The sequence below is a fragment of the Rhamphochromis sp. 'chilingali' genome (assembly GCF_963969265.1).
Source record: "Rhamphochromis sp. 'chilingali' genome assembly, chromosome: 5".
In the NCBI taxonomy this organism is placed as follows: Eukaryota; Metazoa; Chordata; class Actinopteri; order Cichliformes; family Cichlidae; genus Rhamphochromis; species Rhamphochromis sp. 'chilingali'.
In genome coordinates, this window is record NC_137932.1 from 33,637,995 (window position 1) to 33,658,756 (window position 20,762).

At 40.5% G+C, this 20,762-nt stretch overlaps 1 protein-coding gene across 1 annotated transcript in view; it reads left to right on the forward strand.

The window, feature by feature from the left end:
• Positions 1-20,762, forward strand: part of nt5dc1 (5'-nucleotidase domain containing 1) — a 92,899-nt gene that overhangs the window by 40,005 nt on the left and 32,132 nt on the right. Inside the window, exons 7-8 of the mRNA XM_080882207.1 lie at positions 18,160-18,334; positions 20,604-20,701. Coding sequence (XP_080738333.1) covers positions 18,160-18,334; positions 20,604-20,701 — 273 coding nt within the window. The remainder of the gene's footprint in view (positions 1-18,159; positions 18,335-20,603; positions 20,702-20,762) is intronic.

A 20,762-nucleotide genomic window follows, 5' to 3' on the forward strand; every position in this document is an offset into this window, starting at 1 on the left:
CATTCACAAGGTACTGCTGTCTGAGCACAGACAGAAAAATCAGCTCTACCTACACTGTGTTGCAAATTATTATGCAAATGATATTTTCCTCTGATTTTCCTAAGCAGTCGATTCAAATGACAGTCGGTATAATTTTTGATTCATCAACCAATAGATTATAATTCAAATGTTACTGAACAAAACTACCAATGAAAACAGTATCTCTTTCAAAAATAAAAAACTTAAAATGCACTGCTCCAAAATATTACACAAACAGAGTTTCAAAAGTTTTTTAGGTTGTAAAGAACTCAAAATGGTTATTTGTAGAATTTGCAGCATTAGTAGATCAATTTTACTGAAATCAAAAGCTATTTCAATCAAAAACATCTTAACAGGTCAAGTTACATATTAACATAGGACCCCTTATTTGATAGCAGTTTTACAATTCTCATATCCATGGAACTTGAAAGTTTCTGCTTGAATGTCTTTGCAGGATGTCAGAATAGCCTCCCAGAGTTGCTGTTTGGATGTGAACTGCCTCCCACTCTCATATTTTTTTGCTTGAGGATGCTCCAAAGGTTCTCAATAGGATTGAAGTCAGGGAAAAATGGGCACCACACCATGATTTTCTCTTCTTTTATGCCGATAGCAGCCAATGATGCACAGGTATTCCTTGTAGCATGACATGGTGCATTGTCTTGCATGAAGATGGTTGTGTTGCAGAAGGCACAGTTCTTCTCTTTCTACCATGGAAGAAAGTGGTCAGTCAGAAACTACACATACTTTGCAGAGGTCATTTTCACACCTTCGGGGACCCTAAAAGGGCCGACCAGCTAGAAGCCTCGGTGGGAAAAAGTAAACAAAGCTGGGGCATAGAAGCAGAACCCAGTCCTATGTGTGGAGGGACAGTAACTGTGTGTGTATATGCAAGCATTTAAACACTGCAGAGAGTACAATTAACAGTAACAGTATTGTAGAAATTCATTTCACCGAAACAATAACGTGGCGCACACTGTGACGTCAAAAAATGCGCACACCTTTGACGCTGCGTTTTCTCAGTTTTTCTTGTCCACACGTAAATGCAAAAATGGAGTTTTCAAAAATATCCACCCTGGCCGGAGTTTTAAAAAATCTCCGTTTTCAGTGACCAAAAACGCTGTTTATGTGTGGACGAAAGGTGCAAACGCATAGAAAAATCTGCGTTTTCAAAAATACCCGGGTACGTGTGGACGTAGCCTTGGTTAGGGATGGCCAAATAGAAGGTTTATGCACAACTGCAAGTCTCTGGAGGATCCTACACCTTGATGTTCGCAGGGCTCCAGAGGTACCAGCAGCTTCAAATATCTGTTTGCTGCTTTGTAATGGCCTTTTAGCAGCTGCTGTCTGATGTATTTCTCTGGCAGAAACCTTCATCATTGTGCCTTTATCTGCACAAACCTGTGTGTGCTCTGACTCAGCCACAAATCTCTTAACATTATGGTGATCACGCTTAAGTTTTCATGAAATAGCTAAGTTTTTCATTACATGTCCAAGGCATTCAACTATTTCATGCTTTTCAGCAGCAGAGAGATCCTATTTCCTTCCTATATTGCTTGAAAATGATGGTCTGCTTAATAATGTGGAATATCCCTCTTTAGTAGTTTTTCCTGTAATTGGGCTCACCTGTGGGGATAGGTTAATTGGATAATCCAAATTGCCACTAGGTGTGAATGTGCGAGTGAATGTGAGTGTGAATGGTTGTCTGTCCCTATGTGTTAGCCCTGCGACAGACTGGCGACCTGTCCAGGGTGTACCCCGCCTTTCGCCCTATGACAGCTGGGATAGGCTCCAGCACCCCCCGCGACCCTGAAAAGGATAAGCGGAAGCGAATGGATGGATGGATGGATGGGCTCACCTGGCAAACTAATGATCATAGGTGTCCGGCATTGATTTCAGTCATCCAAAGAGCCCTGAGACACAATTCCATCCATGGGTTTAATTGAAAAACAACTTATTTAATCTTTATGACACTTAAACACAATTTGCATAATCATTTGGAATGCGGTGTAGATTTTACCATGTGTGCTTCCCATTACTGTAACTCGTCAACCATTTTGGATTAGAGAGGAAATTCAAATGGTTCTTCAAAGATGAGAAATATTTTGTATGTTTTATACTCCAAGACATTAATACATTGGGGATTAAATTATTTTATTAAAGTATTTCTTAAATGCTGCAGAGTGCACATTGAAGTTTTTTGATTCAGTTTCAGATTTTGACTACTAAGAGTACCACAGCAGTACGAGACAGAAAGAGTGTGTGATGTGTTGTACTTTAATTATATACCTTACCATGATCACTGTGTTTTTGTTCCCTTAGTCACTTTAGGCACTCTGTGCCTGATTTATTTTCTGCCATTTTCTGTAATGGAGTTCAGCAAGATCAGGTTTTACTTTGCTGTCTCTCTCCAGTGATAGAAAAACACAAGCAGTACATACAGCTAGGCCCATATATATTTGGACATTGACACTGTGCATTTATTGCACAATGCATTTATATAATGTAGATGGACATAATGTGTAGACTTTCAGCTTACATCACTGACATTGGATGAAGGATTTAGGTGTTTCAGCTCCTTAACATGACCAAAAGTAATTGGACACAATTTAATGGCATTTCATGGGCCGGTATGGGCAATTGCTTTGTATAGCCATTATCAATTAAGCAAGGCCTGGAGTTTTATGTGAGGTGTGGTGTTTGAAGATTTTGCTGTAAACAGACCACATGCAGTCAAAGGAGCTCTCCATGCAGGTGAAAAAAGGCATACTTAAGCTGTGAAAACAAGAAAAAATACATCTCAGAAATTGCTACAGTTTGTTACATTCTCTGAGAAAGAAAGAAAGCACTACTGAACTTATGTTCATGGAAGACAACACTTGTGGATGATCGCAGAATCATTTCCATGGTGAAGCGAAACCCCTTAACAGCAGCCAACCAAGTGAACAACACTTTCCAGGAGGTAGGCATATTGATATCCAAGTGTACCATAAAGAGAACTGCATTAAAGTAAGGATTGACACAGGGTTCACTGCAATGTGCAAGCCACTCATAAAACTTGAGAATAGAAAGGCTAGATTGAACTTGCTAAAAAAAAAAAGAAGAAGGAAACATCTAAGGATCTAAGAAAGCCAGCAGAGTTGAGGAAAAACATTTTTTGGACAAATGAAACAGGGATCAACACCAGGATGATGGCAACAAAAAAGTATGGAGAAGGCGTGGAACAGCTCATGATCCAAAGCATACCACATAATCTGTAAAGGCACTGTGATGGCTTTACAGAACGAATTCTGAGGTGTTCAGAAACACACTGTCTGGTCAAATACAGCCAAATGCAGTCAAACTGATTGGGCGGCATTTCATAATGCAGCTGGACAATGACCAAAAGCATACAGCCAAAGCATGCTAGGAGTTTATTAAAGCAAAAAAGTGGAATATTCTTGAATGACCAAGTCAGTCAGCTGATTGTAACCCAACTGAGAGTGGATTTCAGTTGTTCACTAAACTTCGAACTCAAAGGCCCACAAACAAACAGCAACTGAAAGCTTCTGCAGTAAAGGCCTGGCAGTGCATTAAAAAGGAGGAAACGCAGGATCTGGTGATGTCCTTGAGTTCAAGACTTCTTTGAGTTCAAGGCTGTCATTGGCAGCAAAGGGTTTTCAACCATGTACTATAAATTAACATTTTATTTTCGGTTATTTAACTTGTCCAGTTACTTTTTAGACATCATCAGATCCAGCACTGCACATGATCTGTTGTTTATTGTTTGTTGAACAGTTAAAAATGATGGCGTTACATGTATGTGTGTTTACAGTTTGCTGCTCCCATATGTGTATTCAGGACACGCAATATTTACATTAACCCCTCCCATCTGTGTCTCCAGTGACAGAGCTAGAGAAACACCACAAAATCCACAGCTGACTTCTAAGTCCTGGGTCTCGTCTGTTAGTGTTAGGCTATTTTCATGTTTTAAAATGATCTGTTTGGCACTGGAGTCCCTTTGTCATTGTCTTTTAAACAAATGTATACATATGTTCCACTGCGTGACGTTCCCCACATCAGGGTGGGGATGCACAGTGTTATGTCTGACTTGCCAAATGATGTTGTGGTGGCGCCTTTCTTTGATCAGCCCCATGTTTGCTCACAGATAAGCTAAATATGTGTTTTGCGTACAACATAACAGACGAGGCATGTTCTGCGCTGCGTCAAATAAACAGCAGACTCCTAATGAACTGCTAGTTTAGTTTCCATCAGGTTTTCTTTGGAGGATGAATGATGCTGCCATATCTTAAACAAGGATAAAATAATGGTAATTGCTCATGTGGTTGGATGTTAGAGTGTGATCAGTAGATTTCAGTCTTAAGAATTTAAAATAAGCGTATATTCGCTGGTCTGAAAGGAACGATAATCGCACCTTTTTTTGGAATACAGAGAATGAGCTCTGACTTACTTTTAACATCAGTTCCATCTGACATCAGCAAAAGGAGCCTCTTGTTTCTTCTGCTCTGAGAGTCGTAAAAACTTAACTGAGCAGCAGCTTGGAGTGTGATTAAAGTGGGTTCCACCAAAGACTTCATTAACTGTTCTCATATTGTGAGAAGACAATAGTTGCACTCAGCTCAATATGTCTTTAATAGCCCGCCTTGCTGCTGTTAAGGCTGTGAAAAATGCAATAAATATGAGTTTGGATTGCATTGTATATGTATATAAAAATAGTTTAAATATGTACTGAATAACTAAAATGTGAGGCTCAGCTCTAAGCATTCAGGGTGAAGAACCAATAGCTACCTATAGGCCTACAGGACTGACATTTGTGAGTATTATCTACAGTGATTATCATGAACTTTTAAACAATTCTGAGAAAAGGAGTAAATTGCCTGCTTTTAATCTTAGTAAATTACACTTGTGTGATTCATTTAAAAGTGCGGCAAGTAATTTTTTTGAAGTTGTTTAATAGGAAAAAAGGAAAACTGTCCTCATGAATATATTCGTTAGTCTTTAATCACATCTTCCACCAAATTGATCCATTCTCCAAAAGTTTGAATTATTATTTTGAAAATAAGGAGCGTGCACCAGAATTCGTCATGTTGCCTCACCATCTTGAACACAGTGGCCAAGAAGGACATTACCACCACATACAGTGGCTTGCAAAAGAGGAGGATGTTGTCCAAGATAAAGACAATGTTGGATAATACCTCCCACCCACTCAGGGGCGGATCTAGAGAAATTTTCTTAGGGTGGCATGAGGGTGGCAAAGAAATCAAATGGGGGGGCAAAATCAAAGCCTTTTTTTTCAAACACATATGCAGGTGGTTAAATATGGTTAAAATAAGTCAATTGCAGTAAGTACACGTTTTTCATATAAATATATATGGTGAGGACATAGAGGGGGCGACACACTGTCTTACAGACTACCTCAACTTTTGTGTGGACACGGTCGCCCCTGCTAAGACGGTACGGTGTTATCCTAATAACAAACCGTGGGTAACACAGGAAGTCAAAGCTGTCCTCAACATGAAGAAGAAGGCTTTCAGGAGCAAAGTGAAGGAGGAGATGAAAGCAGCACAGCGGGAGGTGAAACGCTGCCTGAGGGAAGCAAAGGACACCTACAGGAGGAAGGTGGAACAGAAGTTGGAGAGGAACAATATGAGGGAGGTCTGGAATGGTGTGAAAACCATCACAGGCCACAACACCAAGAAAAGCACAGTGGGGGGGACTGTGGAGAAGGCAAACGAACTCAACAACTTCTTCAACAGGTTTGACCAGCCCACAACCCCCCCACCCTCACCCTCACCTTCACTACAGAGTCCAATCCCCACTCTCCTACCTCCCTCGCTTCCCCCCCTTCCTGACACCATGACACCCCCCTCCTCCAATCCCTCTCTCAGCAGCAAGACATCTCCCCCCCTCCCCTCCTCCCAAACATCTCCCAGTGTCACAGTGGATCAGGTCAGGAGACAACTGAGGAAGCTTCGCCCCAGAAAGGCAGCAGGCCCAGACAAGGTGTGTCCTAGGATGCTAAAGGCGTGTGCTGCTGAACTTGGGGAGCCGCTACAACGAGTCTTCAACCTCAGTCTGCGACTGGGGAGAGTGCCCGCCCTATGGAAGACATCCTGCATCGTCCCGGTCCCCAAAAAGAACCGGCCCAATGAGCTGAATGACTTCCGACCGGTGGCACTGACGTCACATCTTATGAAGACTCTAGAGCGGCTCTTCCTCAACCTCCTCCGACCACAGGTAAAACATGCCCAGGACCCACTACAGTTTGCATACAAGGCGGGTGTCGGAGTGGAGGATGCCATCCTGTACCTCCTACACAGAGCCCACTCACACCTGGATGGGGGAAAAGGCACGGTCAGGATCCTGTTTCTTGACTTTTCCAGTGCCTTTAATACCATCCGGCCCTGTATGCTTCAGGAAAAACTGAACAGGATGGAGGTGGACCCCTGCCTGGTCGCTTGGATCTCCGACTACCTCACCGACAGACCACAGTACGTCAGGCTGAAGGACATCACGTCTGACACAGTGGTCAGCAGCACAGGAGCACCACAGGGAACTGTGCTGTCCCCTCTTCTCTTCACCCTGTACACCTCTGACTTCTGCTACAACTCTGAATTATGCCACATTCAGAAGTTTGCAGACGACACAGCCATCATGGGGTGTATCTGGGATGATCAGGAAGAGGAGTACAGAAGTCTGGTGAGGAACTTTGTCGCATGGAGTCACACAAACCACCTGCAACTCAACACCTCAAAGACTAAGGAACTGGTTGTGGACTTCGGGAGGTCCAGAGAAGGTCCACTGCCGGTTCAGATAGAGGGGGAGGAGGTGGAGGTGGTCAACAAGTACAAGTACCTCGGGCTGTGGGTGGACAATAAACTGGACTGGTCATGCAACACAGAGCACCTGTATAAAAAAGCACAAAGCCGACTGTACTTCCTCAGGAGGCTGAGGTCTTTTAACATCTGCAGGAAGCTCCTGAGGATGTTTTACCAGTCGGTGGTTGCTGGAGTACTTTTCTATGCTGTGGTGTGCTGGGGGAGCAGCACAGCAAAGAAGGACTCATCCAGGCTGGAGAAACTGATCAGGAAGGCTAGCTCTGTGGTCGGCATGAAGCTGGACACTCTGGTGACAGTGGCAGAGAAAAGGACATTAAAGAAACTGATGGACATTATGGACAATGCCAGGCATCCTCTGCACACGGCCATTAACAACCAGAAGAGTCTGTTCAGTGACAGGTTGCTTCTCCCAAAGACAAGAACTAACAGACTTAAAAACTCCTTTGTCCCACACGCCATCAAACTGTTTAACTCCTCTCTGGAGGGGAGAGGGAGGGGAAACAGGAGGACAAAGGAGGGGGGAACAACTAAGCTGTAGTGCCTCTTCACCTCACTGTGCAATACCTTTTGTGCAATACTTTTTGTAAATAGTCAACAGTGCAATAGACCTCAATACTTGAAATGTGCAATTCACTTGTATTTTTATTTTTTATTCCTATTTATTCTATTTATCCCCTTCGTATATTTTATTTATATTGTCTCTGTATTTATATATATGTGTGTGTGTGTGTATATATATATATATATATATAATATTCTGTAACTCTGTAACTTCTGTCGGTGCTGTGCTTTTTTGGAAATCGAATTTCCCAGAGGAACCCACCCGAGGGATTAATAAAGTTCTATCTTATCTTATCTTATCTTATCTTATCTTATCTTATAGTCTATAACTTAATTATTGTCTGTAGCCAATGCGTTTTGATTTTATGTACTGTATAGCCTGTATAATAAATATGTAGCCCAATAAGTATAAAATCCAGAAAGCTACACAACATGGGGTGGTTGCTTTACAAACACAAGTCTAACTGAAGTTTCACACTGTTTTTTGTTAGAAAACAATCACATTGTTACATGCTTAAATTACACAAAATGTCAGAAATCTGCACTGTCATGAGCAAAAAACAACTAAATTCAGTTGAGCTGAAAAGAATGATACTAAACAAGGCAAGGGGAAAAAAATAAAATGAAACAATTTGAGGGTAAAATACAAATGTAAAAAGGAGTCAAAAATGGGCAGTTGTATTTCAGACTTCAGAGGGTTAATTCAACAAATCATGAAAAATTAGATTTGAGATCTGACAACTGCTGTTCACAAACGCTGTCCATCTAATCTGACTGAGCTGGAGCTGTTTTGCAAGAATTTCAGTCGCTAGATGTGCAAAGCTGGTAGAAACAGACCCTAAAAGACTGGCAGCTGTAATTGCAGCAAAAGGTGGTTCTACAAAGTATTGACTCAGGGGCTGAATAATTACGCACACCCCACTTTTTAGTTATTTATTTGTAAAAAATATTTGGAATCATGTATGATTTTCATTCCACTTCTCACGTGTACACCACTTTGTGTTGGTCTTTCACGTGGAATTCCAATAAAATTGATTTATGTTTGTGGCTGTAATGTGACAAAATGTGGAAAAGTTCAAGGGGGCCGAATACTTTTGCAAGCCACTGTACATAGTAAACATCTTTAAATTAAAAAATCACAAATAGCTCTTTCATATATGACCATTTAACATTTGTACATTTTCATCATGTCGTTCTCCTCCTCCAAAACTGCTCTCTCCCTGCTCTTGTGTCCACTCCTCACCTCAAGCCTCTTCTCCTGGACTGAAGTGAGATCTCGAACACACAAAAACATTTGTAAACATGCTTATTTATCCTGTGTGTCCTTCAGTGTTGCTTTTTGGTAATATCAGTCTCTCACTGAATGTACTCCTGTGGCTTGCCAGCAAGTCATGGAGTGGGTGGGAGGTATTATCCAACATTGTCTTTATCTTGGACAACATCCTCCTCTCCGACACCACCCTAAGGGAGTCCAGCTCCATCCCCACAACATTACTGGCCTTGCGGATCAGTTTATTTAGTCTGTTGGCATCTGCGACCCTCAACCTGCTGCCCCAGCATGCACTGGCCACAACAGACTCATAGAAAATCCTGAACATTGTCCAACAGATGTTGATGGACCGCAGCTGCTTCAGAAAATAGAGACGGCTCTGGCCTTTCCTGTAAAGTGCAGTGGTGTTTTTGGTGGTTTTTTTGTGTACTCCGAGGTATTTATAGTTCTCCACAATGTCCACATTGATCCTCTGGATTGAAACAGGGGTCAAGGTTTTCCTGGTCTTCCTAAAATCCACAATTAATTCCATGGTCTTTGCCACATTGAGCTGCAGATGATTCTGCTTGCACCACGTGACAAAGGAGTCAACCACAGCTCGGTACTCTGACTCATCACCCTTGCTCATGCGTCCAACCACCCCAGAGTCAATAGCAAACTTCTGAAAATGGCAGGTCTCTGTGCAGTGGTTGAAGTCTGTGGTGTAGAGGGGGAAGAGGGAAGGGGGGGAGGACGGTCCCTTGTGGTGCCCCTATGTTGCTGATTATCTTGTCAGACACACACTGTGGAAGATGTACATATTGTTGTCTTCCTGTCAGGTAATCAACAATCCAGGACACCAGAGAAGCATCCACCTGCATCTCTCTTAGTTTATCACCCAGGAGGGTTGGCCTGATGGTGTTGAATGTAGAGATGGCACGATACCACTTTTTTATGTCCGATACCGATATCATAAATTTGGATATCTGCCGATACCGATATGAATCCGATATAGTGTTTTTTAATCAACAAAACTGTTTTTTTTTTAAATATCTTGCTGCATTTTGTATAAGTTCATACTCAAGTTTAAAACAACAACTACACTAAAGCTATTCTGTTATACCTGTATGCAAAAAAAAATGTTTCATAGTTCAGCAATACTGATCAATCTAATAAACTTAAACCTACACCATCCTCCCTATTCTGGTATTTTAAAGAGTACTTAGCGTAAATATTAAGCAACCTAACTAATAGGGTTCCAACTCCCAGCAACAAAAATAAATAAATAAAAAATAGGGAACCACCCCTCACGCTCCACCTCATGATGCTTAATCGACGTAATCAACCTTAATTTGATGCAGTGTGAAAAAAAATGCACAGAAATCAATTTTTTTTCAAGAAATATTAAATAGATTCAACATCTTTCTTCAACAAAATTGCAGACTGCACAGATGGTACCTTCCCAAAGGAAAAAGTGCTATAGCTTACTAGGGTATATATATTAGACTTAATAGTCACTATATACAGTAATTGACTTCTATTCATTTTACATCAAATTAAAACTTTGGGTGTCAGATAATTATTTATTAAAAGCTTTTATTTATTAGACATTTTAAATGAGAATAAGAAAGAAAAGTATGTCTTTGTGCCCCCTTTTCCCTGTTAATGCCCTATCGGCCCCCCTGGCTAAACTTTGCTAGATCCGCCCCTGCTCAGTTACCAGCCGTCAGCTACGTAGAAAAAGATCCTCGAGTAGAAAGTAATATTAAATACATTCTAACAACAGCTGATCAAGCTTAAACGTGCTGCTGTTGTTCAGCCGCTGGTTTCCTCTTTCTGGTGCAAAGTGGGCCTTATTTGCCTCTGAACCTGGTTGTGAGTGAAAGTGATAGTTGGGGGAGGGGTGTCAGGACTTTCACTGGAGGCAACAGTGTGGAGAGAGAGGGAGGCCATGTCCACACTAATACATTTTCCTTTGAAAACGCATCTTTTTCTCTCTGTTTTGGCCTTCCGTCCACACTGAGACGGTGTTTTCGGTCAAGGAATATGGAGCGTTTTGAAAACGCTCTCCAAAGCGTTTTCTTGTCGCAGTGTGGACAGCGAACCCGGAGCCTTTTCGAAAACGATGACACATTTTAGTCATGTGATGCAGTCATGTGACCAATTAAACTAAGATAGCGGAAGGCATTACACAGCAGTTGTTTTGTTTGCTCTCAATTTTGACAGCCCTATTAAAGATTAATATCAGTTTGTAAATGCTCCAGACAGCTTTTCTTCAAATTCTTCATTTCTCACTTGCTTTTGCAACTTTGTACTTTTGTGTTACTCGCAGCAACAACTCCACCTTATTGTTAGTCCATTTAAAAAACGTTGTGCTTTTCCTCAACATTTTGCCGCGGCGTTTCAAAGAGCCGTTAAGTAAATAAACGGCAGACAGAAATGAGGCAGGTCGAATCGGCTTGTGTTTCACGCATGCGCAGTACTAAAAATGACACTTTCCCATTCTCATAGAAAGTTTACTCGCCAAGTGCAGCTAACAGCAACAAAAACAGCAGCGTTTCCTGACAGAAAAGTTAAGGATATCCTCATCAACCCACCTCAATATCCCTGTCATCAAACAAACGTGTGCTTCACTTACTCACTGGATTGTATTAGACTCCTTTCACAACATTTTACAGCCTCCCCTTGGAGCATACAATTGCATATGACGAAAGCCCATTGGCATTTGTGTTCACATATTTTATTCTCCTAGTGATCACTGCTTCATCATTTTAATACCTTTGTCTCTAAAGTCTGGGTTCTATTTTTCAGTGCTATAATTAAGTCATAATATCATAATCTACTGATAGTTCCATTAAACTTGGTGATCATTCTTACTCAGCTTTACTGCAAGGTGATCATTTTGCTTTTCTCTCAGGCATCCTGGGCCCTATCAGAGTTCCAGTCCACAGCTTGGATATAGAAATAGTATTTCTTCTGTTTACGTCAGCAATATAAAAGATGTTGTTGCAACATAAGTCAGTATTTTTGCCATTTTTTTCATCCTGTGTGAACTGATGAGGAGTAGCGATCGTGCACGCTTCCCATGTGTTTTCTAAGACTCATGTATAAAGATGGTAGCCAAACAGGTAGCTATTGTTTATGGAGATTGCACCTTGGAGGATAATTCATCATTGTGAGTGCCATAAACTCCCTGTGATTATAACAAACCAGACTGGACTTGTTCAGGGTTTTACACATTTTGCTTTTTGTGCTTTTCTTTTGTCGGTGTTCTTCTGAGAGTCAGCAAAATGTAGTTAAGATAAATATACATAAATATGTTTAATTTGAAGGGCAATTTCACTTGTGCATTTAACTCTTGTTTACAATAGGCAATGGGATTTTTGAATCAGCGTTTTCTTCCCTGTGTATTTCGGTTGCGCTGCACCTACTGAGACTGTGCACGGTGTCACCCTGTATAGGGAATTTAAGATGTGATCTTCCTGAGATCAGACCTTAAAGTATGAATGCCTGCAGTTTTCTTAAGATAGCACTGGCTAAATATAGCTCTGGTTTGGTGTAATGACAGATTGCAGTGTCCCTCACGTTTGCTCTGAGGCGAAAGTGACTGCGCAACTGGCGTCACTGTCCCCCACAGCGATGTGTATAAGGGTGTCCAAAAACCACCGTCCCTTTTTTTTCACAGCTGCCATTGTTCTTTGTGTCGCTTTTTATCTCCACTTCAGTAGCACTTCTTCAGAAAGTAGAAAAACTAAGGGACAGGAGTCTATCTGCCTGCCTAGTGAACAACTCAAAGGTTTCCCTGTTCTCTTTTTTATGTTCCTTGATCATTAAGATAAAACACCCTTTAAAGCACAACACCTCAACGAAAGACCGCTTTGGGAAAGCTATTCTAATGTATGATAGTCTAATTAATCTACTTAGATCAAACTGGGACAGCAGGCAGATAAATCCTTGGAGGTGTAATTCATCATCTTTCACAAAAAGTTACCTGAAATCTAGCCCTATATTTTTTAGAGATAAAAAGGACCATTTGGGGAAAATACTTTTGGGAGATGGAACGATGGATGGAGGAATTTCCACAACTCATGCATTCCCTACATTCATTGTATGATTTAATAGGACTACAAAATAAAATACTTTACTAATTCAATCTTTAAAATTTCTTCCAGTTTATGAAATTTATTTGATTTATTTTTCCTAGGAAACATCTTCCTAATCTGTCTTAAGGACAAAGTTATCTTATATTAATATTAATGAGGCACTTCGTAACCACAACTTGACTAAACTAGGTTGAGTTTTACAATGAAAACAACTTGTGAGTGTGTGATATTTGTTGAGGTATGTTTCACATTCAATTGAACTCTGCAGTCTTACACTAGTCAGTATATCCCAGCGTAATGTAACACCTTTGTACCATAATGTTAGGTTTTCCACCACCATCAACAAAACTTTATTGTTCCAGTAGATGCATTGGTGGAACTCACCCCAAGTTGCCCTGATGTATCCAACGGAGTGTGAATACATTATGTTTAAAGTGAAAACATTTGTATGATAGTGTTTGTGTGAATGGGTGAATAAGGCTGTTACTAAGGCTACGTCCACACGTACCCGGGTATTTTTGAAAACGCAGATTTTTCTATGCGTTTGCACCTTTCGTCCACACGTAAACGGCGTTTTCGGTCACTGAAAACGGAGATTTCTAAAAACGCCTGCCAGGGTGGATATTTTCGAAAACTCAGTATTTGCATTTATGTGTGGACGAGAAAAACGGAGAAAACGGAGAAAACGCAGCGTCAAAGGTGTGCGCCTTTTGTGACGTCACACTGTGCGCCATGTTATTGTTTCGGTGAAATGAATTTCACCAATACTGTTACTGTTAATTGTACTCTGACTGAGTTTGTTTAAATGCTTACATATACACACACAGTTACTGTCCCTCCACACATAGGACTGGGTTCTGCTTCTATGCCCCAGCTTTGTTTACTTTTTCCCACCGAGGCTTCTAGACTTCTGATTGGCCAACATTTCTACACGGTTAGGAATATATCGCCACCTGTTGCTTTGGCATGTTCCTAGCAGCGTTTTTCTTCATTTCTGTGTTTACGTGTGGATGGGATTATTTTTTAAAACGAAAACGGAAAATGTCCGTTTTCAAAAATACCCGTGTACGTGTGGACGTAGCCTAAGAGAGTGCTGTACAAGTACCAATCTATTTATTACTACTTTTGTTGTCATTGAATCCCCGTCCAAACTTTTTCTAAAGGTCTCTCAGATTTCTTTAGATCTGGGTACGATAATGAAAAGCAAACCTTAGACAGGAAACGGGTTCCACAGTTCTCTTCTCAGTGAGGGTCCAATCTTTGGCACCTAATTTGCAAACTCAGATTTGAAGGTGTAGTTGCACTTTATGAGCTATACTGAGCTGTTGTTCTTATTTATTTCAGTCATGAAAGTTACTTCAAAGTGACAACTTTTGTGTCATTTGTTTGAGTGATTTACCTTTATGTAGAGAGGATGAACAGTTTAATTGACTTACAATGTCAAAAAAAAGCAAGAAATGTCAAAGGCTTTTTGACCTGACGTGAAACTTGTTGTGGACTAAGTTGGAACCTCCTTTTGACAGCTTTGTTTTTAGAGTATATTGCCTTTTTGTTATCACGAGTGTTATTTCGATAGTGAAGCTCCACTGTCACCGACTGAAAGGGGAAAAAAAGTGTGCAAAGGACATGATGCAGCAATTTGTGGTCGTTCTGCTAAAAATGGAAAGTCCACAGACAGAATGGCCCGACCAGTTTTTCCACGTGGTTCCAACAGGTGCTGGAAAATGCTGTTTGTCTGGATGCCTTTTTAAGACAAAACACTGTAGATTATAGCTTCCCTTTAGAGATTTAGTACATGTGCTTTATACAGTGTATATACAGAGATTGATGTTTATTATGTATAATGACAAAAAGAGTAAATGGATCTTTTCTCACATTTGTTTTCTTAGCCTTTATCTTTCCTGCTGGGGGGATAAAGAAAATAAATGAACGTGTAGATTGTGCCCCTCATCACTTTTGGTGTGGCTGGTTGCAAAATGCTCATGTTCTCTGCCCTAATTTCCACTGCTACTGTTGATTTGTGTATCCTGTCAGGATGCTTTGATGTATCAAAGAGATTGACCTGCTGCAGGTCGTGGTTTTCTTTCACTGAGCAGCTATTCAGTTATGCAGGCCTGGCGCCTGCCTGCACAGTGCAGTGCCCAGGCACAGGCCTGCTGGGCCTCAGGGCACTTCAGTCCTATATTCACAGCTAGACACACACACTGTAGTAGCCTCACAGTGGTGCCAGAGCAGCATTTTAAATATGCGCTTCTCTGCGGGACTTCTGGTTTGCTTCTTCGCTTGCTTCTCTGCTTTAAATCATTTGCCTGGAAGCAGACAGAGGGCTGAAGAGATATAGAACAAAATATAGAGCGTCTGTGAAATGAAAAAACCGAGTTGTTTTTGGGAGGTGTCACTGAGACAGAAAGAAATAAAACAAAACAAAACAGCACTCAGTTGAGGCTATCATCCTGTTCTGGGATCACACTCGAGCGTTTTTTTTTTTTTAGCATCTTTGTTCATATGAATTGCAGAATGGGTGGAAGTGTTGATCTCTATAGGGATGTGCTGATATATCAACTGTCTGCTGCTGTCAGCCAGTATTGACTGACACTGACATATCAGCAAAACAGGCGATATATGACCAGCGTCTGTGGTCAGCATGTATATCTGCAAACAAATTTTTGCACTATCTGTTAATATTGACTAAATTGGACACTATGGATTTAGAATTTCCCTTGATCTAGCAACAGGACACTATTTACCACCTACAGCAGAACTACCACGTGCTTTTATGATGTTTTATTGTGGCTGGTATTGGATAAGGAATCCAATATCATCTTTTTAGCCATCTTCATCTCTGAATCTTTGCGGCGTGTTATTGAAATCTGGTGCTGGCATGTGGGGTCGATGTTTGTTAAACACATGAAACTACTTCATGGAATCTTGCTGCTAGGAGAGTTCCCCTAATCCCCCACAGATGACCTCCCTGATTGTGGGTAATGAGGCAAGACAGGCTTTGTGCTTCCTGAGGAGCGGCCGTGGTTGTTGAGACCCCTTTTTGCTGTTTAGCTGAAGGTGTAATGATCTGTGGATGCAATTAAAACTTCAGACGAGATTTTTTTTAAATGTTTGCATCTGGAACACTTTCAAAATGCGGATTAAGAGGTTCTCACTGACCGGATAAACCAGATAAATGAGCCATTTTTGCTTGTTTGTGTTTGTCACCATCTTCTGTTTAGACCTCTGTACTGCCTTTTTTGGAAAAAACCAGAGCATTTTTCCTCTTCCATGTTAGTCCTGTATTTGGCCACTGGAGGCCAGCATGCCCAAACATTTTAGACTTGGTGCAGGACTGAGAAACCGCTCAACCATATCATTCCCATGACAGGCAGTAGTTGTTACATACCTATTTATTTAGTCAGATTAAAAAAAATAGACCTAAACAGAAAAGAATTTGAAACTGCTGCTATAAATACTGTGTCAGGTAGTCTGCTGAGGGTGCTGATGTCAGGATATTAAAAATGGTATTAACTTATAGAGATAAGTAGTGTACTATAAGTAGAATGTAGCTCTTTTTTCTTCTGCTTGCAAAAGAAAAAACACAGCTTCTATTAAAGTTTGTCAGCAAATACCATCTGCTTCATATTTCTGTTTGTATATGGTTGCCTTTATGTCAATTCCATCGCAGAACTGTGAGGTCTTTTGTCTGTAGGATTCATTGGGTCTACAAATAGTCACAATTTTTGCAGTTACAAGACTTCCAGGTACCATTTGATAATGTTTCCACATTTTACAATGCAGAATGGCAATATTATATGTATTCATGTGTATTATGTGTTGTCAGGCAGTATCTGTATTCTTGATATATCATGCTTTATTCATAGGTTTTTATAGTGATGAGACACATAACTGAGTTACATGTTTTAATGAGCCAGAATTGGTAATACTAACAGGAAGTGAAGTGATGGAGAAGCAGGGCCATGACCCTTAGGTCCCACTTTTGTGAACACAGATTCCAAAGAGAACTTTATGTTTTTTTCTGTATGGCATCTTTAAATATAGTTCATGTTTTTGTGTGTTTAGTTTTGTTTGTTTTTTGAAGCTTGCTCAGCAGAAAATAAATTGTGGAAAAGTTCAAGCACTTCAGCCTTCTTTGCTCAATCTGTAAACATTTAGTCTCTCACGAGGAAAAATGGAAGCATGTGTCCTTTGATGTTTGTCTTTGAAAGAATTGTAGCTTTTTTGGGGTTTTGCAACAATATGCGAAGAAGCTAATTGATTACCATCTGTGCTGGTTTCTTTCAGTAACCCAAAGACTCCTCTGGCATATTTATGGTAGCAGATTTCAGTTTTCTTTTTCTTTGTTTTGTTGTTTCTCTGCATCGTTGCATTACAGGTAGTTACTTGTATCAAAGTTTTAACGCAGCTGAAAGAATTTTATCCTAGAATAAGTGACCATAACTGGAGGTCAGCATGCTGTCCTTTGTTATTAAAGTGTTATATCAGGTAAAAAGATAAAGATGACCACAGATTACTTAAAAAAATCAGATTAGACAATAAAAATTTTACCTGTTTAAAAATGGACACTACGTTAGCGGTTGTGAACAGCTGGTACTTTCCATATAGTGTTACATTTGCACTGTATGATGGTACAGCAGAGCAAAAACAGACCTGTGTTAGCCACTCAGAAACATGCTGTCAGTTTAGCTCTATGACACAACTGTAACTTACACGTATGTTACAGTGGGGATCAATTTTAATGAGATGGTCAGTGGGTAGTAAGGAAATGCTGTTATGTTCAGCAGCTGAGGGTGTTCTAGCATTGGACTGTAAATAACAAATGAGTTCAGTTCAATTTAATTCAGTTGACTTTGATTTGTATAGTGCAAAATTACAACAATAATGGCCTCAATGGGCTTTGTCTTGTCTTGTAAGGTAAAGACTCTACAATAATATAGAGAAAACCCCCAAAATTAAATGGCCCACTTTGAGCAAGCAGTTGGTGACAGCGGGAAGGAAAAACGCCCTTTTAAAAGAAAGAAATCTTCAACTGAGCAGGTTCAGGGAGGCAAAGCCATGACTAGTTGGAGATGAAAAGATGAAGAGAGTGACACAAGACAAAAGCCACAGTAACACTAACTAATGATTAAATACAGAGAGGTGTATAAACATAGGGAGAGTGAAAAAGAAACACTCAGTGTGTAATACGAAGCCCCAAGCGGCATGGTAGTAGTGCTTCACAGCTACAGTAATCAACTATTACCATAGTAAATAACTGTTGTAGCTTTGTTACTGGAGTCTCTGTCGAGGTGTGTCAGATTGTGGAAATCTGAATGTGAAATAGTAGCAGCGTCACTTTTGTTTACATAGCGTGCACGTGTCTTACTACTGTTGTGTTTCCCCACAGATGATGCAGGGACATACTTCCCAAGTGTGAAGAGGGATCCGGGCCAGTACCTGCAGCGTTGTTCCGACTCTGTCAAGACCTGGCTGCGCAGCATGAAAAATGCTGGCCAGGTTCTGCTCCTCATCACCAGTTCCCATAGCGACTACTGCAGGCTCATCTGTGAACACATCCTGGGGTAAGACTGCCCACACCAATACTTCACAGTGGCACCTCCATTAACAAAGCTGGAACCTCATCTGCTTTGTTTACCATAACAGTCCAAATAGGGCTTTTAACCTATTCTTTTTTCATTCAACTCACTCATCCTTGACCTTTCTAAACCTGCCCAGCAGGATGCTGATGAGGTCTGTGTTTTTAAATTGTAGCGGTGGGGCTACTGTTCAAATCACTGGCTTTGTGCATTACCAGCTTCCCTCTGTCTTCACTATACAAAGTGTGGTTAGAGCCTTGTTTTTGTAGCCTAAGCCCCATTTCACACTCGATCAAGCAGCAGTACAGGGCCTTGAAACAACACAGTGTCCACGTTGCTGCTGTGTTTGGACTTAGATAAGCCCTTCTTGTTCTTTGTCGGCTCTTATCCTCTTCTCTGGCCTTGTCGATAGTTTGGTTTTTTTTCAGTCTCCATTGCTTGAAGCTGTTGCTCCATGTGAAGTTTTCAGGTTAAAGCCGTTTTGCTCTGGATGTCCTCCTCTCACACCATTTCCTGTCGTCTTCCACAGAAAGCAGAGGCCTGTCTGAGTGTGTGTGTTTGACACACACTCAGACCTTTACAAGGTCAGCAGATTTCTGTTGTAAGACTTAGAAATTAGGCTGAAGTGGTTTAGGGAGGAGTGTTTGTGCTGATTGAGGTAGTTGGCTTCAACATCCTACTTGGTTGTCTTACAGCCAAAGTTTGTGTATTCTTCCAGGGAAATGTGTTGGTGGGTCATGTCAGCACATGATGTGTGATATGTTAAGAAAGCACTTTATTGAGAAACGGGGCTTCTCCTTTGTCATCATGCCACCGTCCTTTTCAAGAGAAAATCGTCACTGGCCCACAGTAGTTGCTGTGTGGCAAATAGTGGCTGAACACCAATGACACGAGGCTGTCAGAAATAGCACAGGAAAGCCAGCTCTGTCCAACAGGAGAGTACAAGCTAATACTGACCAACCTGTCCAGTGAAGTGGGCATTACTATTTGGTACAATTGGATGAAGACTTTTTTTATAAGAAGAATAGCATCATTTCATGATTCTGTGAGTGTTTATTCCACTGACTAAGCATGTTTTCTGGTTTATATAAAGTACTGAAAGTTGAGATGTTTATCCATTTTCTTCGGCTAATGTGGGAGTGGGTCATATGGGCAGCCAAAACTGAATTAAAAAAAAATTGAACTTAATTTTTTTAAACATGCACTTTTCAGAGAGGTTTTTACATGTCCACTTAGGTGGACAACATACGTTTTGACTTATGAATTTGACAAACTACTAAAATAAAATGTGAAAGAACTATAACATAACAAAAATATTTTTTATATATATTTTAAATATATTTTATAACAATATATGTAACAAATATTTATTAATCCTTTATTTATCCAGGTAAAAAATCTCATTGAGATTAAAAATCTCATTTCCAAGAGAGACCTGGCATCATAGCAACAAAAGTCACATACCACATAGGTATATATAAATATAAATATAATATATATATATAAATATAACAAATATAACCCTGTCACCCAGTGAGTGGCAGGGTATGGAGTGACACAGCAGTGTCCAATGTAGTGGTTTATATGCAAGTATACTATCAACACAGACACAAATACAAGAAAACCGCCTTTGAATAGCTGTCCACTGTAGTGACCACTATGCATGAAAGGGTTAAACTCCTTGTCCCTGACCCAGTGTAGGCAGTTTGGGGATGGCCCTTCCTTTTCCAAAGTCACACATCACTGTCTGACTTTCCCATAAACACACTCCTAAACCTCATGGAAAGCCTTCCCAGAAGAGCTAAAGCAGTTATAGTTGCAAAGTGTGGATCACAATTATATTAATATATTTTTCAGTACAAATAGACTTTTGAGTTCTGAATTATGATTGTTAAAATGTGCAGAAACCCATTTTTGCCACGGTTATATACTGTACTGTACTATAATGAGCACTTTTGTCATGAAGCAATTAAAGCTTGGCACATACTAATATTTATGTCTTGCTTCATGAGCCACTTGTTGGCTTCTCTCCTTATAAGGAAGATTCTTCCTCATAAACATGTATACTAAAGTCCTCATGACTGTAGGTCGGTGTTTACTTTAGTCTGCATTTCTTCACTGTTTATTGCTCTGTGTTTTCTATCATCTGTATCATCTGATTGTTTAGGCTCATTCAGCCTCACTGTGTGCACTTGTGTACTTGGATGCTTTCCACGAGTTGTCGAGTCTAAAGAGTTTTCTCTGGCTGTTACAGGAAGGACTTTGAGGAACTATTTGACATCATTATCACAAATGCCCTTAAGCCAGGATTCTTCTCCTTGGTGCCCCAGCAGAGGCCCTTTAGAACCCTTGGTAAGTAAAAGATCACCGCACCCATTTCTCAGTTATTTAAGCCTTGAAAACATCTGTAGAA